Source organism: Thyridium curvatum (assembly GCF_004353045.1).
Source record: "Thyridium curvatum strain D216 chromosome Unknown NODE_21_length_474914_cov_86.438106, whole genome shotgun sequence".
Taxonomy (NCBI): Eukaryota; Fungi; Ascomycota; class Sordariomycetes; order Thyridiales; family Thyridiaceae; genus Thyridium; species Thyridium curvatum.
Window position 1 is genome coordinate 560 of NW_022156776.1, and position 13,280 is coordinate 13,839.

Below are 13,280 nucleotides of genomic sequence, written 5' to 3' on the forward strand. Positions count from 1 at the left end.
TCATTGGGGAGCTGACACCCCTTTTTATAGACGGAAGCTGGTTTGGCAGAACAGACCAGGGCCTCCATCCGGTGGTGGTATGAGCCCTGCTGCTCCTCAGAGTCGGGCGTCAGCCGGCGCTTGTCCCATCACACACATCCTCTAGTTCGAGCGATGACGGTTATGCTGTCGGCCTTTCGAGGCCGGATGGTCTTGAAGTGAAGAGAGAAACTGCAGTAGTTGGTTCGGGAGACGGCGGTGATGTGGCCGTCTCAAAAGCTTCCTTGGGGGCAGCGATTCAAGTCTTGAGATCTTGATAATCGACGAGGTCAGGCTCGATGCCATCTGCCTTCGGGATGTTCTCTGCATCGACTGATTCAACGGAATAGACTGGTTCACGCCGGTTCATGAGAGAAAGCAGAGGTCCGGCGCGTGGCGGGACACGGTGCCCGGCAAAGACTTTTTGCCACAAGTGTGCAGCAGGGGAGAGAGAGCGGGGGATGAATCCCAAAGATGTGTCGGAAGTGTGAGGAGGGAGAAGGATGTAACAAGGAGGGAGAAGAGAAAGAGGATGGAGAAGAAGAAGTGGAGGGAGAGAACAAAAAGGTGCGAGCAGTCGCCGCGTCCATGGCCAGTTCCAACCCTCAAAAACCTCGTCGATCTGATAGACGAACCTCTGGGCGCCAGTGACGTTGAAAATGGTGGCGTTGACGGAGCAGCGGCGGTGCCGCTGTTACTTGTTGCTTGCGGTGGGTTTATTGATGCTCAGCCTCAGACGGGGACGACTGAGGGAGAGCTGGTGTTGGCACTATGCTTGGGCCGGCCGGGGGTTTCCTCAGGGCCCTTGCCGTGCCCATAACCTCCACATACCACTCTGGAAATCAGTTAATAAATACCATGGGTTTGAGGATTGATTGTGATCCTTACTCTTGACACGGTCATGTGAGCCGCGGACTCATGACCGCAGCGGTGCTCGTCTACAGCCACCCGGTGGAAAGCATGCGCTCGTGGAGTGGCCTGGCTGGGGAGAGCCTGTCGGCGGTCGTGCTATTGTGCTCGACGGTCGTGTGAGGCCAGTATGCCGGGGAGTCGACACAAGGCCGAGAGCTCCTGTCGCTACAGGTGGTCGACAAGAACCGGGAAGTCCACCTTGCCTGATTCGGAGCATGCTCTTGCCCTTCGTGTTTCCCAGGGTAATGGACGCGATCTCCCATGCAGGCAGGTTCTTGTGATAGGCCCACGGATTGTTTGCCTCCAAGAACTTGTGATCCTAATCCACTATCAGTTGACTACTCCAAGAATTTGCTGGTTGATTTCGGAGCACGTACGTTCGGGCAGAAGTTTCCATCATCGTCTTGGGCACGGCAAAGGCATTGTCCGTGTGTTCAAAAGACTCGACCTGTACTGTACGGTGGATGGCGGCTCAGAAGGTTGTGAGAAGTTGGTGAGGCGCTTAGTGAGTTCGAGCAGACGGCCAACCTGAAGATTGTCTGCCAGGCCCACCCCACCACAGCCGGCAAGAGAGCCCATCTCTGCACCCTGCCCTCTTTGTCATTCTTGATCTTCTGCTGCTGACTTGTTGGTGCACCGCTGTTGGCGTCTAGGCGGAATATTCCTCAGTCACCTTATTATGAGGTGTGCCGAGGATGCATCCCTCATCACAATAGACGGGTGCATCAGACTCGAGAATCTCGGGGGCCAGGAAAACAAGAACTGTTTCCCGGGCCGCCGAGAACCACAATCTGAGACTGGTCGTGGCTCTGTTTGCTTGCATAGGTGTAGCGCCGCTCAGTTCAGACCTCCTCAAGGAAGAAGTACCCTGCGAGACCAGAGAGGTCATGTTCAAGTCTGTACAGACTTGTATGCCCTTGGATCAAGACTCCTTCATGTGAGAAGGTGTTTGAGTTCCTATGAAGTCAGCATAAGGTCAGTTGATGACTCTCACAAAGTTCAGTGAGGGAACAGAGGAGTTGGGCCTTGTCTACTAACCTGGTTGTCTCACTCTATGTGGGAAGAATGGGTCTTGGATGAAACACTCCTTGTGTCCCTTCTGAGTTGCCGAAAGGATGGAAGACGATCTTGTCCCGGTTGGTTGTGAGGATGATGAATTTGGTGAAGGCGGTGTACTCAATGGGATTTGATGTTTCATCAAAATTTGAGACTGCCTTGATGACTTGGGAAAGAAAGAAAGGGGAGTTGAAGAAATGGGTGCTGATATATATGGAAATAATTTCTTACTGTGATCAAAGTGAGAATCAAAGTGAGATGCAGGTGAGATGCAAGTGAGAGATAAAGTGAGTTGTGAAGTGAACTTGAGGTTGAGTAGTTGTTGAGGTCAAACAATTTCAGCCCATTGCTCGCTTCGTCAATCCAATCTTGCGTTCCCACTTAACAGTCCAAAGTTCCTCAATTTATACATGCGAGTGAACCCTCGCACCACAGCCACAACAACCATATCCTAAATCAAGCAATTCTGTTGGGGTCTTGCGCTCATCTTGGGCCGTTGGGGTCAACACATCGCAAGATAGTAAACCACCAAGTAAAGGTAATGAATAATAAGCATGAAGGCGTGTAAATGTAGTTTCTTAGAGGGCCAGAACAATATCAAATGCTCACAAGACAGGTCACAGTACCACCAGTTCACATAGGCAGAAAATTGCTTGACAAGCTGAGCACAAGACCCAAACAACTCACAAAAACCAACGAGAAAAATTAGTGAGAAGGGCCTTCCACACACGAACACCGAGATGGCGCACGCAAAGTTTACCTTGCACAACAGCCAACATTGCCTCAGTATTACAAGCGAGATGGGGATTGCAAGAAGCCGTTTTCGTGCTTCAGATGCCATGTCCTCCTAGTTATAGGACTCAGTTGACTCAATCTAACATGGGAATCATCTATACTATGTCTTTCTCATCATGTTCAGAATCAATTCAAATTTTAGATGTATATATATATCAGAGGAGTGAACCCCTGAATAAAGGAGAAATGAATGAACAGACAAGTGACGAGACCAATAAATAAAAAGTCCGGAATATCACCAAACTCGTCCTCAAACCTCTCCTGAACACCTTGTCACACCACTTCCTTCTTGACCCTTGTTTGAATGAATACTCGCAGGAAAAGAAGCTATACACACAGAAATAAATAGCCCAGATATCCATCAGGAACACTAACTGCAAAAAGAAAAGACCACGCCTACTACTCCTTTCCATTCTCGTCCTTCAGGACGATAGGGCACTCCACGGCGGCGCCCCGAGCGAACCAGACGGCGCTGCCAGGCTCGACCGCAAATGGATGATTCGAGACGTCATCCCGTTCCCAGAAGCGCCAAAGCCTCGGGAATTTGTCATGCCGGAGGCCACATCTACAAAACCAGTTGGTCAGCATGGACAGTGCGTGTGGCAAGAAAGGGGGAGACGGGGGGAGACAGAGAGAGAGAGAGAGGAAAAGAAAAGAGAAGGCTTACTTCTCGCACGGCTCCTTGTACGGCTTCCAGGCGTGCTGCTGCATGGTGGGCAGGATCTGCTTGACAATGTCCTCCACCTTGGCCTTCTTCTTCTTGTTGCCAAACTCGTCGAGCTCCTCGGTGGCCTCGTTGCCGCCGTTGTCCTCGTCCTCGTCCTCGTTGTCCTCTCGCGGCTCGGACTCCCGGTCGCCGCGCCTCTTGCGATCGTAGTACCGCGTGAACAGGTACTCGTTGCCCAGCCGGCGCGCCACGTCGTTGGCCTCGTGCAGCGACACGAGCCGGCGCCGGCCGGGGAACTGCGCCAGGTACTCCTTCACCAGGTCCCAGATCTGGCCCCGGCGCAGGCGCGACAGCTTGTCCTTCTCCTCGCCGCGCAGGTTGCGCGCCAGCCGGGCCTTGTCGCCAACAAAGTCCTCGACGTCCTTCTTGGCGAGGCCCTCCTGCTCGCGCATGTAGGCCCACGAGTTGTAGGCGAGGTTGCGGAAGTGCGCGGCCGTGAAGCGGTCGCCGGCGACCTCGGCGGGCGTGCGGCCCACGGCGTTCTCGCGGTACAGCAGGTCCGGGTTGAAGTCGAGCAGGGCGCGGATGATCTTGGGGTCGGCGTCGTTGGCGATGAGCGTGTGCAGGACGGTGTCGCCGGCGCCGTCGAGGAGCTCGAGCTCCTTGCCCTTGGAGTAGCTCAGGAGCAGCTTGAGGACGGCGATGGCCTTATCCACGTCTTCATACCTTTGTTTCGAATTGTCGTCGTCAAAGCACCGGGCGATCCAGCTGTGCATCGGAGACTGGCCCTTAAAGGTCAGGCTGTTGCGCTCCTTGAGCATATAGCCCAGCAGGTCTGGATCCAGGAGCTTGAGGAAAGCTCCCAGCGGCTCCGCCTCGGGGAAGGACTGGAGGGCGCCGTGTGCTAGGTTGTTCCACTTGGCATCCTTGGTGCTCTGGTCTGCGCCATTCTTGATGAGGATCTTGGCAAAGTCGGTACGGCCGAGCAAGGCGGCCAGCATCAGCGGCGTGTGGCCGTCCTGTGACTTGGCCGTCACGGAAGAAGGGTAGGCCTTGATCAGATGCTCGAGCAGCGCATTCGACTTCGTGCCCGTGGGGCCCAGGATGAGGGCGTGAATGACCAGATCGCTCTGGTTGCCCAGCCACTTCTTGACCTGCGCGTCGAAGCCACCAGGCGCCTGCGTCAGGTGCTTGAGCCTCGAGTCGTGCTGTGCTGCCTTGGACTTGGAGAACTCCTGGTATTGGCGGATGGGCGAATCGCTGAGGAACCACTCGACGGACTCGATGCAGCCGGCCATGGCGGCGTGCAGAAGGGGCGATGCCTTGTTGCCGATGGGCTTGGAAACCACATTGCGTCCGGCCTGGGCCCAGTCGGACCTCTTCTTGCCGTAGACGGTCAGTCCTTGGTAGTAGCGAGGCTTGTCCTTGATCTCCACACCACTGCGCTTGACGAGGTCCTCGAGAGGCAGACCGGCACCCGTGCGCTTGATGATCTCAGCCAGCATCTCGACACGACCTTCTTCAATAGCATAGTCAAAGTCGAGCTGGGGGAAGGCGAAAATCCTGTTGGGCTCGTCATCCTGGTCCAGCTTTTGAGCAGTGTAGTGGGCGCCAGTGTCGAGCAGGAACTTGAGACCGGCATGATCATTGCGCTGGATGACGGCGCGGAACAGGCTATAGCTGCCGAAGTGCAGATTCTCGACCTTGCCATCACGGACAGTGAAGCTGGGGCAACCCCAGCTGAGCATCTCGAGGGGCTTGGTGCGGCTCTTGACTTGCATCACGACCTCTCCGACATTCTCAATAGTGAAGTGTGTCACGACCTCTTCGCGGTGGATGGAAGGCTCGTCGCCCTCGCCCTCGTAGTACTCACAGTCTGAACCGTCTGAGCAATCGTAGTCATCGTTACGCTTGAGCCTGAACCGTTCCTTCTTCTCGTCCTCTGGCACGTACTGCGCCTTTGCAATTTCCAGGATGGCCCGGGCGACGTCGTAGTGCCCTCGAAGGAAGGCTAGGGAGAAAGGGTTGTTATTCTTGTTGTCCTTGACAGCGATCTTCAGCGGCGGCTCGGAATCGTCTACTCCCCAGGCGCCAAGGGTGAGCTCCTTGATCTTTCCCAGGTCGCCGCGCCACGCGGCCTCAAACAGTTCAATGTACGCAAGCCGTCGTGCCTCTGTCACATCGATGGCCCCAGAGAAGGTAACCTTGAAGTTGTAGTGAGTAGTGGTCTTGTCCGAATCGGTCGTGGACGATGCGGCCTTCTTGTTCTTGAAGTCCGGGTAGAGATCATCATAGTGTTTCCCTCCCTTCTCCAGAATCATCTTCTCGATCTTTTCCAGGTCCGCGATGGCCTCCGCAATGGCCTCCTTCTTCTCCTTGAGACCCTTGAGCTCCTTGGCCTTCTCCACCTCCTTTGCGTGCTCCCTCATCTGCAGAGCATACCGGTTGCGGGCCTCGTCGTAGTCGCTGTGCACCAGCCAGTGCTGCCAAGTGCCTTCCTTGAGATCCTGGAGATATTTATCGGCGTCCTTGGTGATATCGACCGGCTCACGCGGGGTCTCGCCCTTGTACTTGCGAAGCTCGCCGAGCTGCTTCTGCACAAGGTCGAGCGCGGATTCACCGCGGTCATAGCCGCGCCACCACGACCTCGCAAATATGCCATAGGCGGTGGTCGTGATTGCATTAACATCGGCTCCATGCTTGATGAGCTCGATTGCGGAAGCGGGCCGGGTCGAGCGAAGTGCAGTGATAAGCGGCTGCTCCGTCGACTCGTTGAGCATCTTCTTGTTCTCTTCGAGAGTGGAGAGGCGGTTTGCAGCACCTGATTGCTTGGCTGCCTTGAGCCAGGTCTCGAACTCAACTTGGGGCGCCGCACCGGCTTCAAGGAGCTTGATGACGAGCCTCACGTCGCCGTTGGTCATGGCGGCTTGAAGCGGGCTGACGGCCCGGAAGGCGGTCGGGAAGGCAAAGAAGTTGACAGCAGTCTTGGAGCCCGACTTGTCGAGCTCAAAGAGGAGTTCGATCAGGGTAGCAGCATTCTCCTCGGCGAAGCGGTGGAAGGCGGTGAAGCCATCCGTATCTGCCTGAGCGCAAGTAGCCCCCAGGTCTAGCAGGGTTTGGACCATGGTCTTCGCCTTGTCCAGGGGCAGCGCCAGAGCCAGCACCAGAGTGAGCAGGGCTCCCGTCTGCTGGTTGTTGTAGCCGAGGAACTTGATGGGCAGGAGCACATCAGCGCCGTATTCCTGGCAGAGCAGTTTGACGACCTCGTGGTGGCCCGAAACGATGGCAAGATGCAGTGCGGAGCAAGGATGGTCCCAGGCAAGCACGTTGACGTCGTAGAAATCGGGCTCGTCCTCGTTTTCATCAGGAATGGGATCTGCTTGAGCCTTCTTGCCCACCTTGACAAAGGATCCAGTTGCCATGCTCTGGACATCGGCTTCAGACTCATCGTCTTCCAAGAGCTCGAGATCAGATTCTTCAGACTCGTCTCCGGACTCTTCTTCGGACTCATCAGACTCGATGATTTCCTCCTTGTTGGGCGTATCGGACACAACTACGTCTTCCTTCTCCGTGCCCTTCGCTCCAGCGGGGTTGGTAGTTGCCGCACGGCGCTTATCTTGCTTCTCTTCCTCCTCGGCCTCGTTCTCCAGACTTTTCTCCATAAGGATCTTGACCATCTCCAGATTGCCACGCTCGGCGGCCAGGTGCAGCGCTGTCTTGCCATCAGCAAGGCGGGCGACCAGCCTGGCGCCTGCATTGACCAGGCATCGGACAATCTCAGGGGTCGAACTCGTCACGGCAAGATGCAGCGGGGTGCGTCCGGTGTAGTCGCGCTTGTTCGGGTCGGCGCCCTCCTGAGCGAGCCAGTCCTGTACATGCTCCAGGTTGCCATCCACAATGTCCTGGCACAGGCGGGAGGTGTTACCGACATAGGCCATCTCGGTCCAGTCATCGTCAGTAAGGGGGTTGAAGGAGCCAATCTGCTGGCGACCTGGGTCGTCCTTGATGAAGGAGATTTCACCCGAAACGTAGATCTTGTTCTCCTGTTCAGCCACCTCGAGCTCCTGCTCCGTCTCGGCTTTGGGGCAGAAGCCGCAGCAGTCGTGGATAACATCCTCAAAGCGGCCAAAGAAGGCCGGATGCCTGTGCAGGTGCACCTCGCGGTCCTTAGGCTGGTTCCACTCGGCATTGAGCAGCAGATCGCGCGTGTAGCAAAGCTTCTCAATCTTCTTGGCGTGGAACTTCTGGCCGTAGGGAATGGTGAAGGTGTGGTAGTTGGAAACGTCTTCGGCGTCGACCCACTCAGCCACCTCGTCCTCAAACGAGTCTTTGATGTTGCCATAGAGGACATGCTGCTGAGAATTGTTCAGGGGCGGCCGGCCCCTCTCGGCACGTCGCTTGGACCGGTACTGTTCACGAGCCGTGGTGGTCGGCAGCTGCTCCAGTACCAAGAGCCTTGCCAGACCCAGCGTGCGCTGGAAGCTCCTCTCGAAGATGGTAGGGTCAATCCTGGAGCGGTCAAGGTCGGGCCAGTAGACCTCAAAATTACGGTGGCTGTACTTGGAGAGGCGGTTCTCGTACGATGGGCTGCGACGAGTCAGATCGATCTGGTTGAGCTGGGTCATGTAGGCCTGCAGAGCACGCGGCGTGCAGTAGACCTGCTTGCCATCGTAGGCGGCCCCGGAGCAGTCGATATCAAAGCCGGTGAGAATCTCACTGATGGACTTGTAGATACGGAGGACGATCTGGATGTGGCGAGTGGGGTACTGGCTGCAGATGGTGATTGCGTGCTTGGTCCGGACCGTGGTTGTCTCGGTCAGGATGGAATCGCGGATACACGACTCGATTTGCTTGATCTTCTCGACCGCCTCCTCCTCGCTGAGGCCGTAGAGGAAGAGATCCACGTCCGAAGCAGGGCAGAATTTCTCGTGGTAGTACTCGCGAAGTGACCGCTTCGAGCCGCTAAACTCATCGGGAACCGGCAAGAGGCAGTTGACCACGGCGGAGCCGGCCACGACAACATTGTCCCAGTTCATCTCGGCCATGGAGGACTCGCAAAAGACGTTGAAATTCCTGCGGAAGTCCTGGAGCGATCCAACCGTAGCGGGAGAGCCGTTGGGCCGGCGCCGGTCTTTGGGCAGAGCCATGATGTACTTTTCCTTCTCCTGATCCGGCTCGTTCTCCACATCACGGGCCCGGACCTTGATCGCCCCAGTGTGCTCGGTGAAGAGCGGCACCACATTGATGTGATGGTCTTTGAGGATCTCGGCGTCGGGCCCTTGTGCATACAGCTGCCGGAGCTCGGCTTCGAACTTTCTGTAGGGCTCAAAGAACTCAGGCAACGGCTGGTCCGGGTTCTCGGCCAGGAGCCTTGCCACATCGACCGTAGGGGCCGGCAGTGGAGGCAGACCGTATGAGTCCATATTGGCGGCTGGCGTGGTATGTGAGTGTCCAGTCAATTGGCCGTCGGACCTGCTATGTGGTGGAATGCTGGAAGAGGTGTAATACAACGCTTGGCTATTTGCAAAGATCAAGGAGGCACTCGATTGAGATATCCTGAGAGAAGGGCTCAATTGACGTGACTGATAGTGTACAGGAGTGAGGGAATAGGCACGGGCTGCTCGGTTTACAGCACAACGGAACGCCGGCCGTGGGAGGAGGAGAGGGAAGATGGAGCGGGCAAGGGGAGACATGCAGAGTGGGTTGATCAGGAGGACATCATCACGACAGGAGAGGAGACCAGCTCCTTTTATAAGATGTCTAGCTCGACGAAATTGAAGCCCAAGCAGCATCGTCTGTCCGTACTAAGGAGAGCGTTCGATGGAGCTGAGACAGACTTACACCCACGAATTCTGGGGTGGCGCCGTTTGGATCGCGTTAGGGCCTCGGCATCGCGACTTCTGCCTGCGCCCGCCAGCGCTGCGAGGATCCTTGCAAACGCGAGATGCGACACGAAGTCTTGTGATCTGGCAGCTTCTGCCTGCAGACGCAGCCCATTGGCCATGATCTGCACTTTCGACATCACCACACCGCCGGGTCTGGCTCGAAACATACACCAGATAATCGATGCAGATGGCCATGTCTGCCTGCTGTTGCCTTGCGATGCTCTCCTGTCTTGAACTGCCAAGCATGAGCTATCCTTGAGCTATCCTGAACTAATCCACGACAGTGAGGATCTCTCTGAAGCTTTTCTGCTTGCGGCGATTTTTAGCGGACTGCGGCTGAGCACGCCCCACTGAATTCTCCCCTGTACAGCCACCCTGTCACTGAAAATAAACGGCCCTAAGTGTGCTCTGGCACTTGTTTCAGGAACGGTGCCACGAGTCGGTGGTTGAGTCTAAGACGGCCTTGATCCGTATGATATCGATCATACCACTGAGAATGAAGGTGACAGAATTGAAGAGCTCGATGGAAAGCACATGAATTACGGGGACCAGTACAGCTCTTGAGATACTGATATTGTTTTCAATGTGTCTCAATTGCGAAGGCTTACAGGAACGAAGTAGTTCCGCCTGATTCTCGACCATTAGGTGGTTATCAACTCAGTCTACATCAGTAGCGAGCAAACTACCTATTGCATAATTCGATACAAGTTGGGTTGAATGAATACAACCACAGGCCAGAATTACCACTAAGAACAACTCAATCAAAGTCTGTTTGCAACTGCAAGTAACGATCAGCATAGGCCATCAATAAACTCACCACGGCTAGTCGCAAGTAGCCAACATCAACCTGCACTGCTCGATATGGATATCTCATGACAATTGGCTCTCTATCTGCTGCAAGTATTATCTTAAGGAGGCGATGACTTTGATCCTACACTCTTGTGTCCCAGGTCACCTCTAAACCCAATAAGCAAACATAAACGCCCGAAGATGTTGATTCCTCTCTCTCACTTCCACTCTTTCGCTCTCTCGGAATCATTGGATATTATCACAGAGCAATCGCTCCCCGTCTGCTCTCCCGCATATGTAGCAGTCCTTGCAGGCCGCAAAATACCAGGAAGCCCTAAATTGCAATAGTCAGCACCTTTTCCGTTCTAGCACGCAGTCCCCCGTGGGAAAGAGGGAAAGGAAAACACACAGCATAAATAATGACGGCAATGAATATCGTCCCCGCGACCTGGCCGCCGTTCTCGGGGTCCTCCTCACCGCCGACAAACTCATGGTGCTCGTTCTTGAACAGTATGCCGAGGATGGACAGTATGACGATGGCGAAGACGGAGATGACGACGCTGCGGGTTTGGTAGAAACGCAAAAGAGTCAGCAAGGCGAATCCTTCCATCGGAACCCCGTACAGGAGAGCCTCTCCTGCTGCGGCACACATGTCCCACCCAAAAGAGCTCGGCAAACTTACCAGGACCACGCCTGCATGGCGCCGACGAGGGGCTTCATGCCGGGCAAGCTGCTGGCCGCGAAGCCGGTGCGGGCGTGGGCGGCGGAGGCGACGGGCGCTGGGAGGTTTCGCGAACGGATTCTGTTGTGTTGGGAGCGCTCGCGGAGTTCGATCGAGGAGCTCATCAATTCGTGCAAGAGATGGAGGAGCACGGGTGGTGATTGGGAGGGGATGGGGAAGCAACTGTCGTCGTCGATGTTGTCGGCGACGGCGGCTCGTGGCGCTTTCGCTCCAATGGTTGGCTGTCATCGTGCATCATCTGCAGCGAGAGCTCCCTTAGTAATTAAGCGCCCGAAATACCAGGCAGCAAAAAAGCCGTGGGTCATTCGCCCGATTAGATAAGAGCTTGGGTTGCTTAGCGCAACTCCCGCGTACGTCCCAGCTGCGCGCACTGGAGCTACCGACGTAATAACCGGGCCCAAGCACGTCTTGGGATTAAGGCTCGTGATCGATTGTGCTTGTCCGGCATGTTCTCACCCTTTCAATTCTACAAAAAAACACCAGCATTAAACGGTTGTTTCCCAAGAAATAAACGAGCCGGATACCAGGACTTCTCCTCATCTGGATGAGGTGGTAGGCGATAACCTTATCCCAGCCTGCCATGGGACCGGTAGCGACGCTCGGTCGCACACCTTATTGAGAACTCACCACGGTACTCGACTCTGCGGTTTCATGCGCCGGCAGACCTCGATCCCGACCGGCAAACCTTCGTGTCTCGTTACACACGTCTCTTTCAAAACAACCTCCGAGCCACATTGACCATGTTCCAGGTGCGATCCCTCCCCCCCATCACATGCAATTTTATTCCATTCCCCCATTCCGTTGTACTGACTCGGGAGGACGGCAAGGCCTTCCAGCCCAACCCGGAGGACCGCCTCCACCTCCGCCTCCACCGGGCACGGTCGGTCATCCTGACGCCGGAAGAGTAAGTCATGTCACCGTTCCACAGCCCAACTCAGCCAAACGACCTCATGGCCCGGTTGCTTTTGCTTCCACCCTTCCTCTACCTCCCTCCCTCCCACCCAGCACACAGCGCATCTCACCTCACACTAACCCCCTTGCCCCCAAAAAACAAGGCTCGTCGAGATCCGCGCCGCCCAGCGCACCTTCGAGGGCGCCTACATGCGCACCGCCCTCTCGCAGTTCTCCTTCGCCCTCATCATCCTCAAGATCTTCACCTCCGAGTTCTACGCCATCGGCGCCCTCTTCGCCGTCTACGGCGCCGCCGTCATGCTCGTCGCCGCCTACCGCCGCTACGAGGGCAACCGCCAGTTCTTCAGCGAGGACGTGCTCGAGGAGGACGAGCACGACCCGGGCTCCGCCGTCGTCACCCAGCGCAAGCGCTTCCGCACCTCGGGCAACAGCGTGCTCATGCTCACCCTCCTCAGCCTGTCCGCCTACATCTCCCTGCTGGTCCTCTTGTGGGAGCTGAATGGGTAAGATGAGATGATGAGGGTTGCCATGCTCTTTTCCTGGTGTGTACTCGGGTTGAGCAGCTCAGATGTATTGAATGATAGTGCCTCAAGTTTTGAGATAATGTAATGATACAAAATGATACTACGACCTTGAAGTTCTCCATCATTTAAGCAGGCGCAGTAAAAGAAGAGTGCTCCCATATCTTTTTTGACTTTGTCTCAGAAGCAACATGAACACGGCAAACTCTTGGAGCACCTTGTGTAATGAAACACATCTGGTTGAGAACCTATCTTATACATTTCCCATGTTCTTCACGACTTTTAAAGTTGCAAAAGTTGTACGGAATTATGGCTTCAATCCCAAGATCTATCAAAATACAGATGTAATATTCCCGCCTTTTTGAACCCCGATTTTCAAAGCACCTTTTTCCTTTTCCTTGACAATGACAACCTCGACACAACCCACATGTACTTTTGCGTCTAGGTGATGTACTTAACGGAAACGACGACGACAAGGAAAACACTATGAAGTTGATACAGTAAATAAGGAAAGAAAAGTATGAATAGTCAAACAGAAGAAAACAAAATAAGGAAAGAATTAAAGGAAAATGCATGCAGAACTCATGTATAAAGACGTTCACCATATCCTCTACCCGCGGCCTCGGGACTCGACCCTGTCCGACTGCCCTCATGAGATAAGGCTTGGTGGTTTTGTCTTCTTCCCGCCTTCACCAGTGCCGTGCCGTCATTTTTGTTCCGGCAGATGCCACGTCTCGTCCCGCCCAGGCGGGACGATCCCGGGCCAGGACGGGAGGACTGCGAGGCGGGATCTATCCTCCCAGCCGCTCCCGACGCCCGTCCCGTCGGCAGACGAGTTGCATATGCATGCGAAGAGACATGCACAGCCCGCCGTTCGCATGGCTCTCTGCCGCTGCCGTGCATGAGGATGCCGTTTTCTGCATGCAAAGGAGAGGATTTCCGTCTCAGTAAACTCCAGACCGCGTTCAATCAGTCCCTGCCGC

At 55.3% G+C, this 13,280-nt stretch overlaps 3 protein-coding genes across 3 annotated transcripts; 1 reads left to right on the plus strand and 2 right to left on the minus strand.

Annotated features, from left to right (window-relative positions):
• Window positions 1-3,180: 3,180 nt before the first annotated feature.
• E0L32_004361 (uncharacterized protein) lies at window positions 3,181-8,871 on the minus strand (the record flags this gene model as incomplete). Its single annotated transcript, XM_031138763.1, has 2 exons — window positions 3,181-3,346; window positions 3,449-8,871. 2 exons carry the CDS (start codon window positions 8,869-8,871, stop codon window positions 3,181-3,183), a joined length of 5,589 nt encoding a protein of 1,862 aa, XP_030997092.1.
• Window positions 8,872-10,381: 1,510 nt separating this feature from the next.
• Window positions 10,382-10,968, minus strand: E0L32_004362 (uncharacterized protein; the record flags this gene model as incomplete). Its single annotated transcript, XM_031138764.1, has 3 exons — window positions 10,382-10,456; window positions 10,532-10,682; window positions 10,805-10,968. The coding sequence occupies 3 exons, from the start codon at window positions 10,966-10,968 to the stop codon at window positions 10,382-10,384; spliced, it is 390 nt and encodes a 129-aa protein (XP_030997093.1).
• A 636-nt stretch (window positions 10,969-11,604) lies between these two features.
• Window positions 11,605-12,283, plus strand: E0L32_004363 (uncharacterized protein; the record flags this gene model as incomplete). Its single annotated transcript, XM_031138765.1, has 2 exons — window positions 11,605-11,768; window positions 11,920-12,283. 2 exons carry the CDS (start codon window positions 11,605-11,607, stop codon window positions 12,281-12,283), a joined length of 528 nt encoding a protein of 175 aa, XP_030997094.1.
• Between the last annotated feature and the right edge of the window lie 997 nt (window positions 12,284-13,280).